This window comes from Protomyctophum bolini, assembly GCF_963924005.1.
Source record: "Protomyctophum bolini genome assembly, chromosome: 14".
In the NCBI taxonomy this organism is placed as follows: Eukaryota; Metazoa; Chordata; class Actinopteri; order Myctophiformes; family Myctophidae; genus Protomyctophum; species Protomyctophum bolini.
This window is the reverse complement of record NC_137875.1, coordinates 17,163,441-17,187,941: the sequence shown is the minus strand read 5'-3', so window position 1 is coordinate 17,187,941 and position 24,501 is coordinate 17,163,441. Positions and strand designations below refer to the sequence as shown.

The 24,501-nt window shown below is 41.9% G+C and overlaps 1 protein-coding gene across 2 annotated transcripts in view; it reads left to right on the top strand.

Moving 5' to 3' along the window:
* The first annotated feature begins 200 nt into the window (after window positions 1-200).
* Window positions 201-24,501, top strand: part of pde10a (phosphodiesterase 10A) — a 75,232-nt gene continuing 50,931 nt past the window's right edge. For both annotated transcript variants that reach the window (XR_013965303.1, XM_080782365.1), the window contains exon 1: window positions 201-603. Coding sequence is in view for 1 of the 2 variants with exons in the window: in XM_080782365.1 (XP_080638491.1) it covers window positions 540-603 (64 nt within the window). In the remaining variant the exon portion in view is untranslated. The remainder of the gene's footprint in view (window positions 604-24,501) is intronic.

The following is a 24,501-nucleotide window of genomic DNA, read 5'->3' as shown; positions in this document are numbered from 1 at the left end:
TTTCTCTTCCTTCATTTTCAGCTCTCTCTCTTTCTCTCGCACATTCACAGTTCACACAGCACAGGCTCTGAGTTTAGCTATAGCTGTCTGTCTGCCACGCCGAAGGAGGAGGAGGAGGGCGGACCGACGTCTAGCTAGCTACACCTCGGCGTGGTGGTGGTGGTCTGGTGGAGGTGGTGGCTGGTGGGGGAGGAGGAGGAGGTGGTGGTGTGGGAGATATTTTGCCTTTTTAGCCGTTGCTCGTCAAGCAGCGCTCAGTCAGTCAGCGCCGCTCACGGCATCGTACCGCTCAGAGCAACGGACCATTATTATAATATAGCACTTCCATCCGGACGCGTTGTGTATGTGTGTGCCGTGCGCGCGGGCGTGCGTGTGAGCGTGTGTGTGTGTGTGTGCGCGCGCGTGCGTGCGCGCGTGTGTGAGTGTGTGTGTTGGGGCTGGCGTCGTCGCTGCTAAAAACGCGCACAAGTTTTTCTGCAGCAGAGAGAGGTGCGTCTTTCTCCCTCTCTCTCTCCCTTTTTTGCGCTCAACAATCCGACATGGAAGATGGCCCGTCTTCAACAAGCTGTTTCAGAAGGTTAACGGACTGTTTTCTGGGTGCAAGTACGTACTTTTTTAAAATTTATTTATTTGTATTTCTCCTTCACTTTTAAGAACAGAAATAACTCCATTCTGACAGTTTAGCCTCTGTGCGTTTGAACAGAGAATATGTATGTTTGTGTTTCAATTTGCTCTGGTGCTCCAGTGCCTGCCTCTCTCTCTCTCTCTCTCTCTCTCTCTCTCTCTCTAAATTGAATTTGTTTGACTGGTGACAGAACAAATTGCCGTACACCTTATAGCTTATGAAATCATCACTATGTATGGCTTAGAGAATACATCCCTGCAGTGTGAGTAACTGCTCCATTCACCAAACCTAATGAATGACAGATTGACAGCTAGGTTAGAGCAAGGGTGGGGACTTTACTGTTGGAGGTTGTAGCTACCTGTATTTGAGTGTTTTGAGTGTATACAAGTGTCTTTATTACCCCCCCCCCACACACACCCACACACACACACACACACACACACACACACACACACACACACACACACACACACACACACAGGAGATATATGAACTCTTGAGACACTTAAAATAAGTTGCAGAGATTATACAAATGAGCTTCATTATTATGCTACATTAAACTTTGCCTATCTAGGCATTTCCACTTTGACACCTAACTTTATAGCCAGCGCCACACATGCCCCCAAGCTTTTAAACAAGACAGCTACCATCAGAAGAAAAGTTTCAGCGCTTGCATGGGTGTTTTAAGGCCACCGCAGGCCTTATTTGAGAGTCATTCATTTCAGCATAGGTTTTTGTCATACACATTAGTGGTGTATAATCACACACCAAGTTCTCAACTATAGCAAACAATATTGTTATAACATGTTAGCTGTGTTTTTAATCTGGCTTGCTTGATGATGCCAAAGAATACACATAGCATTATAATGTGATCATGGAATGTATTATTGAGACATGCAGGTATCCAACACCCACATACCCCTATACCCTCACCCCCCCCCCCCCCCCCCCCCCGCCCACACACAGACAGACAGACAGACACACACACACACACACACACACACAGGGGACAAGGACAAAGATTTCAGAATACTTTCCCACTGCAATATATTAAATCGTAAATATGCGTAACGATGCCAAGCATTAATATGAGATTGATGTGGTGCTTTGAAACTTTATTTGATCTTAAGATGGCTTGTGGCAGGTGTTCATGTAAATAGATCAAATCTAACAAAACAAAACCTCCATTTTATTATGTGTCAACGCACAGGATATACTGTATACTGGTTTCCATATAATTTGACATAAAGCAACTATTATCATATTTATGTGTTATTGGTATGGGTTATTATTTATATAGCTCACACTTACAATTGCTACTATGTTTTATTTCCCAAATTGTGTTTCACAAGTGTGAGTCAACCATATTCAGTTGATCGTAGTCCACCAGGGGCCTATATAAGTCCACTTTCCCCTCCACACTAAATATAAATCTTGCATTGTGAGCTGTAGAGCTGCTATTGTTGCCGAATGTTCAGCCCAGAATACAGACGCTATAGGGTTTATAGGTGTATAAAGGACTATGGTATGTTTACAGCTTAATATAGCTTTTATCGGACCTGTAAGTGGAAAAAACTTGTTTACATCTTGAGATGACGCTCTGGACTGAAGCTGAGTTTTTGCCCGAATTCATTATGACAGCTAGTGTTTTTATGGTTCTCAAAATGGGGTATTTGAAGGAGTTCCATGGGGGTCCCCAGCTAAAGTATTGATTTTTAGGAACTAAATGGACACTTACAGGTCTGTAAGCCTGCTATGGGGGACTAATGGGTGCCCGGGGGGGTCCTTGAAATTAAACACATTGAGAATCACTGCTCTCCAACTTGAATGTAAAAATCATGTACTTCAAAAAATACACATGTAAATCCACAGAGGACACAAGCATTTGTGTTCCATTTGTTTTCTTGACTATCAATGGGATGATTACCCTCCTGTCATTGTCCCTGCAGAAACGGGGTCGTTTCAGCTGAGTTGCCCTCTGTTCCGAGGGCACAGACAGCAAATACATTCCTCTACGGAGAACCACAACCTCAGTTCATAAATCCTGCAGTGTTGGGTCACTCAGTCTGTCGTTGAGCTCATGCTCAACTCTTAAAATTCAAAGTCATTAGTCCACATGAACCTTAGTGTGCGACTCTGTGTCCTTATACTGGAGGTGAACATTCCGCAAAAATAGCAATAGACGATAGTAAAATAGATCTATAAGCTCACAATGCTTTGAAAGCTTGTAGATATTTATTGTGGAAGGAAAAAAGGAGGGGGCAGATCCCTGGGGGACGCCTGTCACTGAAGTATAAGTTGAGCCGACTGCTGTAGTGGACTGTATGACAAATAGCTCAAGCTTGTAGATTTAAAAAAAAAGGTATACATTTTAAAATCTTTTGAACGTGTAACATAACCCATATCCATATAGAGGAACGCCCAGTTTTGTGAAAGTTATTTTATGAACTAGTTCAGTTTCTTTTAAATTAACTAGTTCAGTTCATTCAAAATTTTGAACTAAAGTTCATGGTTCCAAAAAGTTATTTATTTATTTTTAATTATTGCCACAGCCCATAGTCATATAAAACCGCATACTTTATTCCTATTGGAAATTAAGTCCAAACCTTAAAAAAAAAAAACTTTGGGATAAATAAAATGACAACTTTTACAATATCTCCATTACCATTATCCAAATTAATTCCTTGTAAATTTTTTACATTTTGGAAAAGAAATTGCTCTTTTGCAATGTGAAATGCCACCGAATTCTTAATCCTTTTCCTTGTCTTTATGGGCACACTTGTGAAAGCTGCATGCTTTTAAGGCAAAAGTTTCTGAATGTTCTCAGTTCTCACAGCCTGCATATGGGCGTGCTGAAAATAGCTGATCTACAAGCTTGACGTGTTGTGAGCTTGTAGATCAGCTATTTTCAGCACGGAACACGTTGTGCGACGAAGAATAAATCTGGCATCGCTGCGCTTCACTCACTGTGGGAGGGAGATGTATTTTATTGGCCGTTCGGGGCGATATGGACACTAAGCTATTGGAAGCTGTTTTTCGTGGCACATTATGTTTAATCAAACAACAAGTTTGGGTCGGGAGTCGGTTCTGTGTTTGCTGTCTGCGTGCGTGATTGGATCCAGTGTTGCCAACTTAGCGGATTTGTCGCCATATTTAGCTTCTTTCCAGACCCCCCTAGCGACTGAATTAGTGAAAAGCTTCTGGCGAGAAATCTAGCTTTTTTTCCTCAGTGAATTGGGGACAAATCGTGTTGACAGGCGCCAGATATGCGCCAGAGATAAAATTCAAACAGTGTAAAAAAACAGTGTCAGGCAGCCACCACGGTAAGGTGATGGTCCTTGGAGAGGATTTTATTTTTTGTTGTTTTTTAATGGGTAGGGGTTTTTCGACGCAGCAGCTGCAGAGGCACTCTGTGCTGTGGTCTGAACTCTGAAATTTCGCTGCTCGTTTAAACTCATTGTAATATAAAAAAAACAGCAAGAGATGATACAAACTAAGTGCACGCTACGCGCGCGCATATCCCACCCCTGGCGACTTTTAGCTACTTTTCGAGGAGCCACTAGCTACTTCCGTTAGTGGAGAGTTGGCAACACTGATTGGATCATCATCATCATGCAGTAGATGCGCGCTGCACACTCCAGTGACGGCTGAGAAAGATTAGTTAATTTGTGTCGGATAAGGGCTTATTGGTGGGTTTTCCGCGGCCTGTTTAGGGTTTGTTTTAGTGGGGATTTCGCCTGGAAGGCTCTATGGAAACACTCACTCTTGAACGAAGTTGAACGTGAGAAAGTGACATTCCCACGCCAGAAATGAACGTGTTCACAATGACGTTCAAGTAGAAATACAGTACGTTCAGTTCACGTTCACCCAAAATATGGGTTCGCGTTCGTGAATGATACTTCTTTCAACGCGTTCAGGGACAACACTGGGGACGCCAGGTTGAAATGGTTAAAGCATGCCAGTTGTAGGTTTATCATGTCATTATCATGTGTTTGCCTGTGCATTTATGTGTGTGTACATGTGTATGTGATGCATGTGTTTATAGAAATGTCCCACAGTTCTGGTTAGTATCAGAGGTCATGCTAGGGCAAAGCTTAACCCATTTTGACCTGGGAACGATTCTACAAATGTCCTCTAAATCATGACAGTTTTCTGAAAAACCCATGTTTCTATGCCAGTCGTTCTCAAACATTTTTATGCCAAGGACCCCCAAAGATATATGAAATTGACCTCCCCCAGAAGCAAAGATTTGAGTTAAAAAAGTTAGTTCTGAAAGAATATATTCAAAGACTTGAGGCACATTTTCACGATTTTTCAAAAATAGCAGACCTACATGCTCGTAGTGAGCTTGTAGATCTGCTATTTTTCAATAGCTATACTATAAGATAATCCTTAAAACACCAACAGGGGTTCCCGCCCAGAATGGATTAATATGATCTGTCAGGCATTTCCCAGCCCAATTGGACGTGGAGGAATTGCTTAACTTCGTGAAGAAAGCGGCATTGTCAGTTAGGAAGTGCTCACGCTGGACATTTCCTGCCATACTGCATGCCATCTCTCATAGCACAGTTTTTCATCCTTTTGGAAGAAGTCATTCAGTATGACAGCGGTTGTATCAACTGACTCAACTGACTATCTGCATATTATTGTCATGCCTGGAATATGATTATGAGTGCTCGCTTGCTTGGACGTTGAATTCCATACGTAATTACATACATCCTCGCCTGGGTTAATGCCAAATAGTTCCTTTATTTGGTTTGTCTGCCAGGAAGGCAAGCCCTGTATTAGCGTGTTGTGAAATGTGACTTTCCTTTTTTTATGTCAGCCCCTACTACTACGAGTCTATACGACACAGCCTTGCTGCACACACACATTGTGTCGTTCGAGCTGCGAAAAGCCAGTGACATTTTCCTCAAGTACATTCCGCTGACCCTTTGTGGGTCTGGTCACGGGGTCAGATCTTGCGGGGGAATAGTAAAAGGCCACATACATGTGGATCTCTCCAGGTCTTGTCCAAGTGTCAGGGCTCATAAAAGAACAGTACGTGGGGATCTGTGGTTCTCATTACGCCAGGGTCCCCACTGGCCTCTCTGCAGTGGAGCTGCGGAGTTCAGCGCGGGTCCAGATGTGGGACAAGGCAACACGATCCTGCCCCTAATGTGGCTCAGGGGGACAGGGTGCAGCGCTACATCAAACCAGCCGTTGGAGGAAGGGATGCAGTGTCTCCCAGGCAGCAGCTCCGGTCACAGTGCACGGTCACGTTAACCCGCAAATCTTGGCTCAGTCGTAGGCCGGCTGGCCCACGTTCAAGTTTAATTCAAAAATGAGGGAGGAAAAGGCAAGCACAGATATAACATGATTTGTCGAGGTGAAGATTGTTATTAAAACACTTTTCGGCAGATTATCATCTCTCATATTTATGACTTACCCTTCGTCGCACAGAGGACAGGGCTTTTCCTGGTTGAGTCCGAAGGTTGACCTGATATGTGACTGTATAGTAGCCGGGAGAGAGCTGCAGGTTAACTGCAACCGTACTGTTAGACTGCGGATCAAGGGACATTCCTTATCTACATCTCAGCTTGTCATTTATAGCCCTCACCCTTTAAGTCTAATGACCTGGACCATGGCAGTGGAAATAATGCAAATTACATTTCCATGGAAATCTGTCTCTCTGTCTCTCTCTCTCTCTCTCTCTCTCTGTGATTCTTTCTCTCTCTGATTCTCTCACCCGCAGTGTCAGAGGTGTGAGCTTGCATGTTTGTGCGGCGGTGTTTGTTTTCACCATGTGGGGGGTGTGTCTCTTTAAAGTGGTGTGATTGCTGGTGCTGGTGATATTAGCACTTTGAGGTCAGAGTGAACACAGCACTTTCTTAATATGACACCCTCGTTCGCGACAAGCGCATCGATTTGGTGGAGCCAAGAAAAAGGAAGTGGCATTTTCGTCGCCATTCATTCGTCCCTTGATTCATCGGTGAACACACATGCTTCACCAGATACCTGCATACTGTACAGTACAGTACATGCCCCTTTTTGAGCCTCAGGTGGCTGAATGAATAAATTACGACGACTGGGTATGAGTAGAGTCAAAGCCTTTTCATTTGTAAGTCTTTCCACCACTTGCTGAATGTCAGCGTTGCACGATGTACACCAGCCCGCCCGCTAGATAAGATAAGAACCACATGCTCGTCCCACCTTCTGGCAGAGGGAGTCCCAGGCGGACCTGCTGACGCACACACTCACACGCCCCTCCCCCCCAACCCTCTACTGCCTGCCTCAGCCTCATGTCAGGAAAGTGAAAAGTAGTACCTTGGCAGTTTGCCCATGACTCTCTGCCAAACGACGAGGCGCTGCTTAAAGAGAAGTGGTCTTTTCCCCTTTTCCCTCTCATGTGCATTTATTTATCTATGTGTCGTTTCAAAAAGGGGAGAGTCTTGCTCACTGTACGTCATGGCCACTGCACTGTAAAAATAAGGCCTTCTGTTATTGACACGACTCTCCCCTTTATCCTGGAGACAAAGCCACCGCTTCGGCTATGTTGCATAGCTCTGTCGTGCAAATGCAGGTCTGCTGCGTTGGAGACTGGAATGGAGATGTTTGTCGGAGCTTACGGGCAGGAACGGTTGTTGCTTTTTATCGGTGCTTTGAGCATTTATTATTCAGCGTCACAGTACCATGCGTAAGAAACAGCTGCGTTCCCTGTGGCAAACATTGGGAACACAACACTGCTTTGTTTGTTTGATTGTTTGCTTGTTTTCTTGTCAAGCACAGTCGCTTTAAATTGCCTAAGATGGAAGATCAGTGACTTTGAATTAGTTTTTTTCCTGATCAATCTGGTAACTCATTTGGTAAAAACATGTTATTTATTCTTTTAGCTGAATCTGTCTTGAGAGATTCTCTGGCTAACTAAAAGAGTCAGTGGGGTGACCTTTACTCTCTTACTAATCACAACTCCAATTGCATTTCACGGTAAACTGCCGGTAACAGCCGCGGTGCTACTGGGAGAAGGGGCTGCAGCTGCCGGGGAAACTGGGGGGGATTATGACACTTGACTGCCGCTCGCTTACACGGCAGTGCGTTTGGTCCGACATGCGTTGCGTTATGGTTACACTCGCTCTCTCTCCAAATTTGTGCACATTGAATTGACATTCGTTCACAATTTGGTCCCAAACAACATCTAAAAAACTACCGGCCTGGATTGCTATTGAATTTTCTGTGCACCTTCGTGATCTCCAGAACATGGCTGGCAGAATGGATAATGTTTTCCGGGACCCCTTAACTCACCGTTCCAGTTCCACTAGTGCCACCATTAGGCCAAATGATCCACTTGATTTATCTCAAAATTGAAATAAACAGATTGTCATTATAAGTTGCACCTTACTAGCCCAGTAAATGAAGTAAAGCAAATCCTCTCAGGTTGGACAAAATTTGATTATTTTGTTTCTCAACTGATTCTGACAGGACTTTAGGTCTACTAGCCAGGATAAAAAATCTACTGTAATCTGCTCACTGCGAATACCCTAAATTGGCCTTAATCCAAGATGCCACCATTGATGACCTATTATATAATGTTTTCTCAATTTCATTATGCTTTAAGTATCATGTGACGTGTCAAACTAGGGGGGTTTCATCATTCTGAATCCATTCCAAGCACTAGTTTTGCACAAAAAACAAAAATTTGGCCTTAGCCCCAAAATGTGCTGACCTCATCACATTTGTGATGACGGCTATGGCCGTTTTTAGCTCAAGGAGTGATGCTTGGAATGGATTCAGAATGATGAAAAACCCCTAGTTTGACACGTCACATGATGCTTAAAGCATAATGAAATTTAGAAAATATTGCCTTATAATAGGTTGTCAATGGTGGCATCTTGGATTAAGACAGATTTAGGCTATTCGCAGTGAGCAGATTATGGTAGATTTTTTTATCCTGGCTAGTAATCCTGTCAGAATCAGTTGAGAAACAAAATAATCAAATTTTGTCCAACCTCTGCCATTTAATTATTGGACTATACTGATCTTGGTGACCCACATGGCCTTTCAATATGTGAGTGATACCATGACCCAGTGATACCATGACCCAGTGGTTCTCAAACATTTTTATTTCAACGACTCGCATAACTGAGAGTGTACAAATGGACCGGTAAGGTTCCATTTGGTTCCATTTGTCAGAGTTACAGACCTATAAGGGTCCATTTGGAACCCCCTCCTAGCTAGGACCCTACATTGAGAACCGCTGAAAAAGACAGATTCCTGAATGGACGCTCCTGGCGTTGGTGACCCTTTGGCTTTAGGCCAACATTTCCATTTGAACACAAGATAGCATGTTGATAACCTCATGACCAGAACTGTCTTCAGTTGTTAACCTCACACACTCACAGTCTCACACACACAACCTTCAAGCTCCACAGTGATTATCTTTTCATCAATAGGAATCAGGTGTGTAGAAACTGTCTCGTCTCTCCCAGTAAGATAACAGAACTGTATGTGGAGTGAGGGAGTCACATACTGTGTGTGTGAGTGCGTGCGTGAGTGTGGTCTACCTTAAAAACCGTTTGTCCCAACCCTTTGGTGTGGTTTGGGCTTTAGAAGTGGTCCGAAAATTGATTCAAACGTCATTCTCAATAAAATAAATACGCCATATTATGAGCACACTTGAACAGCGTTTCATTTACGAAAAAACATAAATAGTTTAAATATGAAGATACACGGTTTCTGGCCAACAGAGACGATTATAATGCCCCCACCCAATTTGGACTATTTCCTAGTGACAGCAATTTTCCAAGGATGGCATTGTCAGTCGGTTCAAACCACAGTGGTCCAGTTGGGTGTAGCCTCCTAAGGCCTTTTCACATCAAGTCAGTTTATTTAATCTGAAAATACCACACGTTAGTAAAAAAAAAAAATACAAGCTTATGTTATGCCCATCACAGCTCGCACAACTGCAACATTGTTTTTCCGTCATAATTATTTTCTGAACCGGTTTGACGTTTTACTGTTTTCATGCATCAGCCCATAGATATTTTTGCTTGGCCTTGCCTACAGGCTACATAAGCTACAGTATTGTATATTAATTGTGCTGTATCAGAAACCACCCAGGATGTCTATTAGCAATAGAGCAAATAGTCAAATGTGTTTTCCTATGGCCAAATTGTGATGGCTTTGTGTTACTGTATGCTGTGTTTACCCAATCCTCTCCCCATCTCTGTGTGTAGTGTGTGAGAAAAGGAGAAAGAGTAGACCATGCTTGCTGGTTACTATATTTCTCTCCCAAATTCATGGAATTTCTTAGATTTTTTATTTATTCAGTCATGACATTCTTTTGAAAGATGTTTGAATTAGTTTCTAATTCATGAAAAAAAAAATATATAAAAAAGAAAAAGTTGGGAACAAAAAAACAAAAGGGATATGTACTCGTGAACCATAGAATTGGGTGGCAACCACTGCTGTAGACTGATGGATGAAGAAAGAAAATAGAGGACACTGTGTGTTTTTTTACTATCCTCACTAGCTGCATAGGCTGTACCTAGAGTTTTTCACAGTCGTAAGCAAAGAAAATGAAATTGGACAGAGGTCAACCTCACTGTGCGTACTTCATTCAGGACAGTCCAAAGTACTGACGGAGACAGTAGTCTATGAATTATTTGTCTGGTATTTATATTTTAGTTGACCAGCTTCATTCAAAACAGAACATGTTCTCTCCTCTTTGCCAAAATAGGATGAACTCGATATTACAATTTCCTTTTATCTAGAAGCAACAATAAAATGTCATCCTCGCGGCTGCTTGAACTTGGTGACTCCATTCCGTTGCTGTCGGGCAGAAACATGTGATATCTCCATATTTGTTTTTTCTGAATTAATACCAAAATTCATCATACAAGAGTGTCACACAAAAGTAGGGAAAATAGCAGATCGCTCACAACGCGTTGCGATGTGATATGTTGGTGAGCTTGTGGATTTTTTATGTCTTGAAAATAAGAACGGTTTTGGACATACAAGGTTTCTACCCGACAGCAACGATTTGCTAAAGGAAATGCTTTGACGAGAGAACATGACAGACCAAGGAACATTAAAATCACAAGTGGATTTACACAAAAAGCTTTTGCATATTTGCACTACCAGTTTGCAATGAACTAAACATTGTCGAGATCAATTATTTTCTATACATTTTCAGGCTTCTTTTTTGTTTGTTGTTGCTTTATTTCGAGAGCGTAGAAAGAAGAACATGAAGACGGAGAGTTTGATTGAAAATTGAATTAACAGTTTGTATAATGGGTACAGTTCAACAAAAGTACAGGTCAATACAAAATCTGCTAAGAGGATAAAACCAGAAAAAGCACTAAGACATATTTACATCAGGGTCCTGCACATACTTAAATAAAGCAAAAAAATAAATCTTAAAATAGATTACCGTTAGCGTTAGTTAGCGTTACTGATAGGGTTAGTAATGGTGCGAGTCGGACCAACGCGCCGTCTTGAAGCCTAATTCACACTAACTCGCGAGACAGTGTTGCGTGCCAAAAATAGCAGGCCTGCAAGCTCACAATGAAATGTCAACCTTCTGAACCTTGTACACAATAATATAGGCTTGCTATGAAACATCCAACACCGATATTTTGAAAAGTACTACTTGGAGTGTAAGGAGTAGCATGTAGTCTAGAGTCTAGAGCTGGCAGAACTCAGTTTATAAATTGACAGAATCTGTATGTTGGCCTTTGTTTTTAGAGAAAGTAATTTGTGAATGGATGGAGAGAAAAAAATAACCTTTCCACATTCTAACTTGGTGGCTTTCAATTGGGGTTCCAGGGGGTCCCCAGCTAAATGATTGTTAGTTATGAACCAAATGTAACCCTACAGGTTTGTAATTCTCATTGTGTACAAATGAGACCAATTTGATTCCATTTGTGCACTCTTGGGATCTCATGGGGTCCTTGAAATTAAAGTTTGTGAACCATTCTAACTCATACAGTAGGCCTACAGAAGAAAATGATGACTCTGATTGATCATATTTGCACTCAATAAGCAATGCCCATAGCTGCACAGCTGTCATGATCATGACACTTTACTTTAAAGTGATTAATTGGCATACAAATTATTAATTGTGTTTAAAAAAACAGAAAAACATTTACATTTCTTTTTGGCTTTTAGGCTTTAACAAAAAAAAATCACAGAGCGGATATGACGAATAACTAATATCGTTGCTGTTACTTTTTGTGTTTTTTCATAAATGAATGCCCTACTTGATCAAACTACAGCCGGTGTCAAACAAAAGTATCGGAACTGATGCTGCAACCCTGAGCTTGTAGACCTGCTGCTTTTGCCATTTTTGAATTTGACAGTTTTGGACATAATTATGCTATATGCATATACCATTAGCAGTGATGGAAAAAGTACTTTTCTTACTCAAGTAAAAGTACTGCAGTAAACAGCATTCAAAATCCACTTGAGTAAAAGGACAAAAGTATTGGAATTGAAGTACCAACAGCAAAAGTATGACTAATTATGCAGAATGTCCTATTTCAAGTTTTCAAATGTATACAAAATATTTTGAAAATAGCAGATCTACAAGTAGATGGACTATTTCAAATGGTCGGAAGTGGTTAATGCATGTTTTGTAATAATAATCAAAATCTACAAATTAACTAGTATCTAAGGTTTTCAAATAAATAGTAGTGGAGTAAATGTACAATATTTGGATCCAAGATGTAGTGGAGTAGCAGTAATAGTATTGCCGGACTTGGAATTTCTCAAGTACTTACTTACTAGGCATGTAACGATATATCGTATATCGATATATATCGATATTAATCCCGACGATATGAATCGATTTATTGAAATTAATGATGATGAATTATATAACATTTTAAAAAACAGTAATTTTTCCGGAAAATATTTTTTGTTTAAAATATCGTGAAAAATCGTATCGTGAACCTCATATCGTGATACGAATCGTGAGTTGAGTGAATCATTACATGCCTAAGTACTTACTCAGTACTAGTGTCCACCACTGACTATCGGTAGTATTTACATGTCATTAAACAGTGTTTTAACTTTTCCTTTATCTCAACCACACTATTTGTGTTCTCTACCACAGTAGTAGTTCTTATTCATCATTAAGCCATGGACCCCATTCTACACGGTGATGTAACTCTTGAGTGAGTGTGAACAGAACCAAATTGACCCCATTTGTACATAACCAGGGTTCTAGATGCACACGTTTCCATTTGGTTAATAACGGGGACTAACTAACTAGAATTAGTAAATGAAGGGGCTGTGAAGTGTGTGTGAACTCACCTGGGATTACCATTATACACTTGGATGTCATTCAAACCAAGTGCCTCTGAACAGATAGTTAGTTACTTTCAATAATTTTATGACAAACATTGCACACGTATTTATGAAATCCCTGACATATGAGACCTTGTGTTTTACATACCCTTGTTGAATCAAAGCACATTGAAACCATGTGCGTTTAATTTCCCCCAATTAAAATGTCCATAAAATGGAGGAACACCTGTTGGACCTTTGTTGGACTCTCCATGATGCACCTACCTAGATCACTTAAAGAGCAGCTGAAATGGAAAATAATTATGTTTTTTGCACTTTTCGCACACTGACATGCCCATACTGTATATGGACATCTCTGTATCTGTCAGTCCACGTCCTTTTTTTTGTTGGTCAAATATGTTTTTATTGAACAGATTATATATTGTTAAACATTATGATATGAAATACATTTTTTTTAATGAAACAAAATGAAAGAAAAAAAAAAAAGGTATGGACTCTGTATCTGTCAGTCCTTATATGGAGATCCCTGATCTCATCAGTATATGCCCAAATATGGGCATGCTCCCTATGGAGACACTACAGGGCTGCTAAGATGGCAGCCAGACGGTGCATTACAAACACTCCCATTTGTGTGTGTGTGTGTGTGTGTGTGTGTGTGTGTGTGTGTGCGCGTGTGTGTGTGTGTGCGCGTGTGCATGTGCGCGTGTGCGTGTGGCGGGTTGCGCAACAGTGACACTTTGTTGTGAAAACCAACCAAACGTTATTTGACAGACAGACAGACCCAGCCAGGGACAAACATAGCTGTCTATAGGAGCGGTTGCAACACTCAAAAATCACACTTGTGTGAGGTGAGGGGCGCTCTTATCACATTCCGTGCTCAGCCAATCAAATAATTTCCGTGGTACACACGGAGACACACAAAGCTGGGCATAGGAGGGGCTAGCGCCCCTCAAAGATCCAGAGTTGATTTGTGTACAAAATGTAACCATATATTCAGATCAATACAATAAATTGTTTATACTTGTACACTATTGGAGTTAAATTAACACAAATGATTTTGCTGTGTTGGAAGTGCGAGAGCTGAACAGGGAGATGCAGGGACATTGGGTCTGTTGTGGTTCTTTTCAAAACCCAGGGTGTGGTGATGTGTGCTGTAGTCAAGACAAGTGTTATGCAACAATACCTCACTGCCTGAACCCAGGCTCTGGTTTTTACACAGGAAACCCATGGCTGACTCAGGCGGTAAACTCTTTGCCAACTAGGCTCAAGCCTCTCACAAACATATTGTAGCCTATACTGCCCAACAATAGTGGGTACAGTATATCCAGATTATCCACCCATGCGACCCATTACTATAAATGTAACCACTTAAACCCCCTATAAAAAAGGACCTGAGTTGCAATTATACTTGGTACATCAGAATATCGTTGCTGTCATGCATTTATTTTTTTTGTAAATGAACGCCCTACTCGATTATCCTACAACGTCACACAAAAGTATGAAAAGTAACAAGTTTGAAACACGCCACGCTTCGCGCTTTTGCTATTTTTGAGTTTTAAACCCCCGACAATACATTTAACTCGTGGGAGTTAGAAGTGGATAAAGTATGATTTCACTTTGCACCGGCATTAAACAATTGCCCTTCTAAAGTGTGCTTATGTGAAACCCTCAAATACATGCTAGCTTTGACACGCCACATTTGGGCTAATGAAAGTGAATGGAGAATGATGATGTCATAAACGGTTTGTTCCAACAAACAGGCTCAAGGATCAGCGAGATGTTTTTTTATGACGTGCCAACAAGAGTTAGAAGGAGACGTTTCACTCCTGGTTCACCACATTCCTCTCGGATGATGAGGAGCCGCCGGAACGGGGCCATTTTGTTTGTACAGTTTGGTTATTAATCACTGTGATTACCACCGATAGACGACGGTGTCTGACTGTGCACATGTGAGATGTCACTGGTAGTCTCTGGTAACCAAGTACATATACACAAGTACTGTACTTAAGTACATTTTTGAGGCATTTCTTACTTTACTGGAGTACTTCCAATTATCAATAATGTTACTTCTACTTCCATTACATCTTAAAGACATATTGTACTTTAAAGCCCTAAACACAGTACACCAAAGGGTCAGGGCTTTAGCGTTGTCCCTGCCGTGTGATATGTCTTGTTGAAGGTTGACCCACGTTGACCCTAGTGAATTCAACGCATAGAATTCAATGGCCCAAACTACACCAAAGGGTCGAGGCGGTTTTAGCGTTAACTCCTTGCAACCGTTTGGACCCAAGGAGTTGCATGGTGACCCTTTGGTGTGGTTAGGGCTTTACTCTAATTTGTTGTTACTAGTTACTTTGCAGATTTGTATTACAAAATCACTTCAGACCTATATACTTTCTACAAACTCAAAGATTGTTTTTATATATTTTATACATTTGAAACTTGTAAAATGGGACATTCTGATTCATAATGATTACTTATGGTACCTTAAGTATATTTTGATGCCAATACCTTTACTCGGGTACATTTTGAATACCGTACTTGTACTGTAACAGACTATTTCTTCAATAGAGTATTGATACTTTCACAAGTAAAAAAACTAAACTAATTCCATCACTGCTGGTATTTCAAACCATCACAGTCAGCGCTCATGTAGTTTTTATTTTAATACATACTTTTTAGATATTTGTGGGTCTTTTTCTTAGAAAACAGTCTTACTGCACACCTATGGAGGACAGGTGCGTCAGACAAAGCAACTGTAGGAATAGAGTTTTTTTTTAATCCCGCACACTGCCTTCACTTACAGAACAAAACAGCAGTTTGGGGGCTTTATTCTGCCTTTATTGATAGATTGAAAGTAGGTTGACAGGAAATAGGGAGAGAGATGTGGGGGTGACATGCAGCAAAGGATCGGGAGTCGAACACGCTGTCGGGCTGGATTGCCAGCCTATAGGTGCCCGGACCGCTAGGCCAGCCTGGGCCATGCTCATGTATTCTTTAACTCAAACATTCGCATTGCTTTCCCTTCCCCTTGTTTCTTTCTTGATGACGGCGTCTAGTGGGAAGGAAAATGCTGTGAGTGCGGTTTGACTCAAAGCCTCAGGTCAAGTCGTGGACCAGGACCTGCCTTTACCGCAGCGGTCTGGGTCCTGTCTCTCTGCAGCATGTGGCCTACCCCTGGGGTTAACCATTTGAGACCTCAGCATCTGGGACGCAGCACAGAGTCAAATTCTGTGTGAATTTATCCATTTCGTGTATGACTGAGAGCGTACAAATGGAACCGAGTGGACACCTTATTTGTACACTCATGTATTTGTTCATGGGTTTAACTCTCAGAGTTATAACCCATTAAAACCCGGGGAAGCATCTGTCATTTTAGATTTTAGCTACCGGTATATAGATCAACGTAAGTTTCTCAGAAAACTCTTAGAACATTGGTTTATTTAGAACAGTGGTTTTCAAAAATAGCAGATTTACAAGCTCACATTGTGACATTTCGTCCTGCGCTGCATGCGGGCGGGCTTGTAAATCTGCATATTTGAACTACATGTGGTTTGGGGGGGGGGGGGGGGGGGGTCAGTTTAGATTGTAGCAGTGAGCCCAGTGTCTCTGATGTCATGGAGACTGGGCTCACTTCCTTCCTGGACTAAATGTTGTCTCAGTAAGACAGCCCTCCCCCTATCCACAAGGAGGAGCAGTGTTCCAAAGCATTATGGGAATTGTAGTCCAGGAAGGAAGTGAGCCCAGTATCCATGACATCAGAGACACTGGGTTCACTGCTACAATCTAAAATATCTAAAACCACATATTACACACATAAAGACCCCCAGGAAAGTGTTCTAAATCTTCTAAACGTCATTACAAAAAGGGTGAAGTGTCCCTTTAAGTGCTTTTGTGAAAATGCATACATTAAATTAACCTGACTTCGCCAGATTGCGGCAGTATTGAGTTCACCAGTTCCCTCCTCCTGCCTGCATCTGGGATCTCTCAGAAACGATAAACCCGGAAGCAGCGGGACAAACGTATATCCATAATAATTTCGAGTTGTAGTCTTATTAGGTTGTGTTTACATTTGCGCTGTGGGAGCGCTTCAATATGTCATAAGTCTCGCGTTGATCCCGCCTCTAGCAGCCTCATACAGCCGCATATCACTCCGGCCATAATTGGACCGGAGTACATCATCTCTGCCTGAGAGTTCCCAGACTGTCCCTGCTGGCAGAATGCAAATGTTGTCCAGCAGGGGGAGTGTTTTCACCCGACTAACATTAAATAGCCCTATATTCCGATAATAATTATAACTATAGAGGGTTTTTGAGTGGTGCAACCACTCCAAGGAACAGCTATGTCCCTATGTCTCTATGTTTAGAGTACCAACATGTCCCTATGTTTAGAGTACCAACAGGGGGCACTGTTGCACCACTCACTTCAGACCGGTCAGAATTTTCAGTAACAGGGTCATCCCATCTCTGTATAGCTGACAATATATTTACAGATCGGGATACTAATTATTCTAAACATTCCAACACACACTGATAATTAATTGACCATTGTGGGGCTCCATCTCTTGATTGAATAACATTTGTAACCCACCTGGGAAATGTATTTCTGTTTAATGGTGAGACTAGCCTGGAAAGCAGATGAATCTGCCAGTGCGATTTATTTTGCAGCGATCTTAGTGCCAGGTGAGATGGGGAGACACTTTTTGTTTTAGCCAAAAACATCACTTTTACAGCTAGTTTAAGTTTAAATTCAGAACTTATTTGAATGAATACAACTTTTTTGTTTGGTAAGCCTGCTGCTTAGACCCTGGTGTCTGGTAGGATGCCTGCTGCTTAGACCCTGGTGTCTGGTAGGACGCCTGCTGCTTCACAAGTCGTCCAGCCTGAATCTCATATATGCAGCATCTCCCCTGTCCAAGACCTGACTGTCTCTTGTGTGAGTGGCAGGAATGGGCCTTAAACCTGGGCATATAGTAGACAGTGGTGAAAAAAGCACTCACATTTTTTACTTAAGTAAAAGTATCAATACTGCATTATAGAAATACCCCTAAAAGTCTGGAATTCAAAATGTGCAAAAGTATTGGCATCAAAATGTATGTAAAAAGTACCAAAAGTAAAAGTACTCATTATGCAGAATGTCTCATTTCAAGTTTTCAAATCTTTTGAATAAAGCAGATCTACAAGCTCACAATGCATTGTGAGCTTGTAGATCGGCTACTTTCAAATGGCCGAATATGAAATGGCTGAAGTGGTTAATGTATATTTTGTAATAATAATTAAGATCTACAAAGTAACTAGTAACTAAATTTTTCTAATGTAATAGAGTAAAAGTACAATATTTGCCTCTGAGATGTTGTGGAGTAGAAGTAAAAGTACTGGCAATTGGAAATACTCAAGTCAAGTGCAAATACCTAAATTTTTTACTTAAACAGCACTTAAGTAAATGTACTTAGTTACTGTACACAACTGATGGTATATATGCGTTGCAGCATTTAACGCTGGGTATTTTTCCATGCACAGAACTGTCTGCCCCGTTGATTGGCTGACATATTCGCCCAGGACCAGTGTTATGTTGCCTTGTCCGCTTATTATAACCATATTATTAAAGAAAATAGATGCCTCATTGACCGCTGCAGTTCATTGGAGCGACGTGTCTCCATTGAAGGCAGGAAGTCAAGTGGAGGCAATTGCTGAAGGCACGCTGCGTCGCAGCCCAAGTGACGTCACTCATGCGACTGGCCAATCACAGCGCATCTTTTCCAGGACTTATGTTACGCACGCGGAAGCTTGCTTCGCAAGGAATCTCAGGAAAATTTGACTTCAACTTTGACACGCGCCCCAAAGCTGGAAGAGGCGTCTACCTTTTTATGTCTATGATTGTAACGTTGCTGTCGGGTAGAAACCTCCTATCTCCATCATCCATCCAACGCGTCACACAAAGGCATCAAAATGAGCATATCCACAAAGCTCGGATCGCAGCACAAAGCGATTTTTTTTTCTGTAAAGTCTCTTCTAATTTGGTAGGTTTTTTTGTTTTGCTTGTTTCTAAAGTGGAGTTGCTTATTTGGACTAGGTTTAAATTGGTTAAACCTATCTTGATGCTGTGTGTATGTGTTCATGTGGCCTGTACTTCGCTTCTTTTGGGCTTGTTTTTGTAGACCTGACCATTTCTCTTTGCAAAATCTGGCCCAGCACACAAAATGCACAAAATGCATGGCCCCCATTGCAGTCCTCACAACCCTGAGTGTCACCGTGGTCACATTAGGCTGAGCTGTGTGGCTCTAAAAGAAAAGGGCTTTTTAAGGGCCTATACAGACAAATAGCAGGAATGCCTGTAATGTTCCGGACAAAACGCTATCAATCACCATCATTCTGGAATGGTGCTTTTTGGGCCAAACCAATGCTTTCTTTCAATATGCCTGACTTGTGGTTAATCCAGAACTGTGTGCATGAACGCTGATCTTTATGATAGCGGATAAAGATTTTAACTTTCCCGTTCTCGTGCCCACAGTTACAGGTTTGTTGAACGTCAATCTTGCTGGATTTGCACTATCACTATGTTCTCTATCGGGTGGAAAGTGGAATCCTCATGTGCAAAAGTAGCAGATCAACTAGCTAAAGACGCGTTGCTTCACGGAGCATTTGGAACTGCTACTTTTTACGCTTTTGTGTGACGCTGTAGTATGATAGAAGTATGGCAAATTCATTTAAGAAAAAACACATTTCTGCGCAACAACTGCGCATTAAGTGTGTGCTACTAAGTGGCTCTTCTTGCACAAGAGACTGATATTCAAGGCGCACGGTGGCGCTGTCTCCTCTCAGATATCGGGTTCAGTTACCCCCGGGGGCACTGGGGGCATGTTCTCTTCTCCATTCGACAATATGACATTGATTAAAGTTGAAATGAAGTAGAGATTATACTCATCTTGAATTTACAACAAGAGAGTACAGTACCTACAGTCGCAGTGTATGGTTTTTGGGATCTGCAGGAAAGTGCAAAGAGATGGACTTCATAATTGTCCATGACAGGCCATTGACCCAGATTTGAAGGGCTGGGTTCAAGTAAAGTGGCGAAGTTGGCAGCTTGGGGATGTGTGCATACTTACTTAGTGAGTTGAGGACATAGCCTTTGGCTGTGTTATTACAGACACTGTCATGTGATTCAGTGTGCAACTTTGATGACGATCCATGTGATTTGGCGAGTTATTTTTGTTTTGAAATTACATTTATAGAAAGGTAACAATAGGTTCAACTTTTGAAAGGTGGTGTCACTGAGGAATAGGATGAGAAGGTGATTTATCCCATTAAGACCAGAGGCCGATTCTACGAATGCCTTCTAAATCACTACTTCTCAGTTCTCTCACACTTAAAATATTTTTCAAAAATAGCAGATCTACAAGCTCGCAGAGCTGTTAATCGTCGGTGCACCGCCCACTCCATGCAGGGCACAACCAAATCAGGCGTCATTGTAGTTTGATCTCAACGTGTTCAAGGTCGAGCCAGGGCTTCAGAAGTTAAGTGCGCGCTCTGTGGGGTTTGATTTGTGGTGAAAGATGCTCCGGGAAAATCTATTTTGCAATTTCATACCAGCGTAGGCCTGCAATCTTTAAAGTCCCTATCAGTCAGTCTGCTTGTCACCACAGCATTAACCCTTAGAAGTGGTGCATTTTATAGTATAGTAGATTTCCTAGTTCTACGTTGTACCACCATGTAGCACAGCCCCCCCCCCCCCCCCCCCCCCCCCCCAGCCACTGGGAACCACATACGACATACCTTTAGTGTGTGAAGGAGGTTTATTTAATACTCATTTCTATTCATCTGCACCACGGAATGACCTTTAGAAAATATTCAAATTATGATTTATTTGTGTTTGGACCACACATTATACTGTATATATTTTTTTAATTTTCATAATAATAATAATATATATTTTGTTCAGCCAAAACCAATGTGCTTTTTGTGGTGCTAATTCCCACACTACCCTCTTTGTGTCTCAAATAGGACACAGTTGTAAGGGTCTCTTTCTCCTGCCTCTGTGTGTGTCTTTGTGTCCCATGTACACCCCCCACCCCGCGCGCTCATGCACACACACACACACACACGCACACACACCCCACTTTCTCTGATTTATTAAGCCGTATTCCGCCTACGTGCGTCAGCACTGGCTAGGAGTCTCGTGAGGCGTTCCGCTCCTGAAGAGCTGTGTCTCGTGTCTGGATAGCGTCAGTCGGCAGCCCCCCCCACACCTCCTCCTTCTCCACTCCCCCTCCGCCCCCTTCCCCCTCTGCCTCTGTCTGCCCTACAAGCTCCAGTCCACTTAACCTACAGCAAGTCCTTCTCAAATACTATTCATGTCAAATTGACAACATGTTAGCCTGTGTATTTTTTGCACCAGGGACCCCCGGCAGGGAAGATTTATGTTACTTTTGTTTTTTATTTTAAAATTATTCAACTCAAATCAATGGATGAAATCAATTGTTGAAATTATTGTGATGCTGACGTAAAAAAATTATTATTCGGAAGTAGCCGATCTACATTGCATCGTGACGCTTTTGAAAAGCTTATTATATATAAAACGGTGTTAAAAAGATCCAATTGATTTTAAACGCTATATTAACTCACTCCATGCCTCATGACGCCAATCCCGTATCATAATGTTGCTGGAACCCCCTCAAGGACCTCCGAGTGTCCCTGCTGGGCCGCACTTTGAGAGCTACTGACCTACAGTACACACACACACACACACACACACACACACAGTAAAATCATAAGTGGTGATTTAACCACTTGTAACTCCGAGAGGGGAGACAAATGTACTGTAAGTGTACAAATGTAAGCAAATGGACCATTTGTAACCTCGGCGTTAAATAAACCTGTACAGGACGGATGTTCTGTCGCTTCCTTCCTAGTGGATGACGGGGTCGGAGGACACAGACACAGACAGTAACATGTCGCTGTCCGTTCCTTCCTAGTGGATGACGGGGTCGGAGGACACAGACACAGACAGTAACATGTCGCTGTCGCTTCCTTTCTAGTGGATGACGGGGTCGGAGGACACAGACACAGACAGTAACATGTCTCTGTCGGTTCCTTCCTAGTGGATGACGGGGTCGGAGGACACAGACACAGACAGTAACATGTCTCTGTCGGTTCCTTCCTAATGGATGACGGGGTCGGAGGACACAGACACAGACAGTAACATGTCGCTGTCGGTTCCTTCCTAGTGGATGACGGGGTCAGAGGACACAGACACAGACAGTAACATGTCTCTGTCGGTTCCTTCCTAGTGGATGACGGGGTCAGAGGACACAGACACAGACAGTAACATGTCTCTGTCGGTTCCTTCCTAGTGGATGACGGGGTCGGAGGACACAGACACAGACAGTAACACGTCGGTTCCTTCCTAGTGGATGACGGGGTCGGAGGACACAGACACAGACAGTAACATGTCGCTGTCGCTTTCAAAAATAGATTTTTTTTAAAATGCAGTCTGCAATTGAAATGGTTGAAGATTCAAATGTTGCCGAAATGGACATTGATTATTTGCCCCACCGTCTTCCCTGCATGGGCTTTTGTTTTTTGGGTGTGTAGTAGTCGGTGTCAGCTTCCATGCAATTGTGAAATCCGGAACTTTACATTATTTTAATCAATCTTTATGGTAAAGTATATAGCACACCCGCAGTGGTTTATTGGGATGTGGTCTCCCTATACTCTTCCATTGAGAACTTGAAACCCTGGTTGTCGTGGGTAGAAGTTACACCCGCTGGTTTCTGCCTGTCGTTCCTGAAACTGACCCAGAGGGTTGACATTCGTTGACATTCATTTCATGCGAGCGATTCAGGTTCATATCCTGGGCAGGACTGAAGAGTTGTAGATTTAAGCTTTGAATTGATTCGCCATGCGACTCCTTGCAACATGCAACTATACTATATCAGAAAATAGGAATTTAAAAGATTCCAAAAAGGTAGCACATCCAAAAAATGAATAAATGGCGAACAAACTAAGTACACACATTTCCATTTATTTATTGGCACACACCAAAAAGGAACGCTTACATGTTTCAGCTATGAGCCTTCATCAGAGCATTAACATGAAAAAAATAAATAAAGAAACTCTAAACTTCAAAACAACTCTCACAGTATAATCTAAATGTTAAGGAGGTTATAGTTACTGCGATAGTGAGGTCTAGCCAATGCCCAACTCGGGACTCCTGGATCGCTGCCCTCCACACTTTCCCATCCTTTTGAGCTCTACAGTGTTAGCCAAGCTGTCGCACCGCAGTGCGTCTACGTAGGTGTCAGAGTTTAGGGCGACGTTATCTGCGTAGTCAGACCATGATGGGGTGTACTCACCTTGAATTCCTCGCTACCAGAGTGAACCCCAGTGCTTCCTCTCTGCCATTGATTGATTGAGAGTCTCAGTGCATGGTCCATCGCTACAATGAACAGGAAGCGGGCCAGTGTCACCTTGTAGGTGTATCTCGCTAGTATCTCAAATTATTTGGTGTCACCGTCGCAGATTTGGACCTTGGTTCGAGTCTGGCTGTAGCTTGCCTCTATCATCTGGATAATTTCAGGAACTCTGTAGGCACGGGGAATGCTCATGATTTTTCTTTCGGTGGATGGTGTATGGTGTGGTGGAGGTTATAACATTATATATATTCTTTTATTGTTGTTAAAGCTGTACTATGCATATGTAACTTTCCTCTTCTACCCTGGATTTGAACCTGGTTTCCTGCACAAGTGCTGACATTTTACAGTCTAGCTAATGGAGCCTGCCTGCTTGCTCAGGGGATACATTGAATTGGGTAAACATTTGTGTCAGGTGAGACATGACCTTTGACACAATCTAAATGTCTCAATAGAAGAGCGGGGAGACAAAAGTTAAAAAAGGTTATATTGTATTATCATACTGCGCATGCATGCAAGTCAGTGGCAAAGTGAGTTTAATGTTGTGTAACACAATCAGATACTGACTTTTCTGTTTGGGTGTATGGGCTGTCAATGCCAGATAGTAGTTTTTTGCCACTCAGTAGGCGTTCACGCATAACTTCCGGGCACGCGTATACCCTCTATACAGAATGGACAACATTTGTCCAATCTTTCTTTTAATGAATTGTATTAATATATTTTTTTACATAGTTCCGCTTTAAGCTTGAACCCCTATTTTCTTCAGTTCATCAAACATTCTCTCTTTTATTTTTCATTCAGGAATGCAACAAAAACTAAATGTTATCGATTGATTCCAGGTTTTGTCGGGCGACTAAATGATAGAAAGCCATATTGGGGTGAAGTGCTACAAAAAAAGTCTTCTAAAATTCAAAACAGTTTTCTGAAAAACCTGTTTCCATATCAGTGGTTCTCAAACTTTTCATGTCAAGGACACCCACAATTATATGTACTTGGCCGCCGACCCGAATCTCAAAATATATTGTTCCAGTGACCTCCAGAAGAGAGCATTTGAGTTCAAAATGTTCACTTAATATATATATATCTTCATTTGCACACATTTTCATAGATAGGTAAGCTAGTATATCTGCTAGTAACTATATATCTGCTAGTATATTGGGCTAACGTTGAAAATAATGGTTAA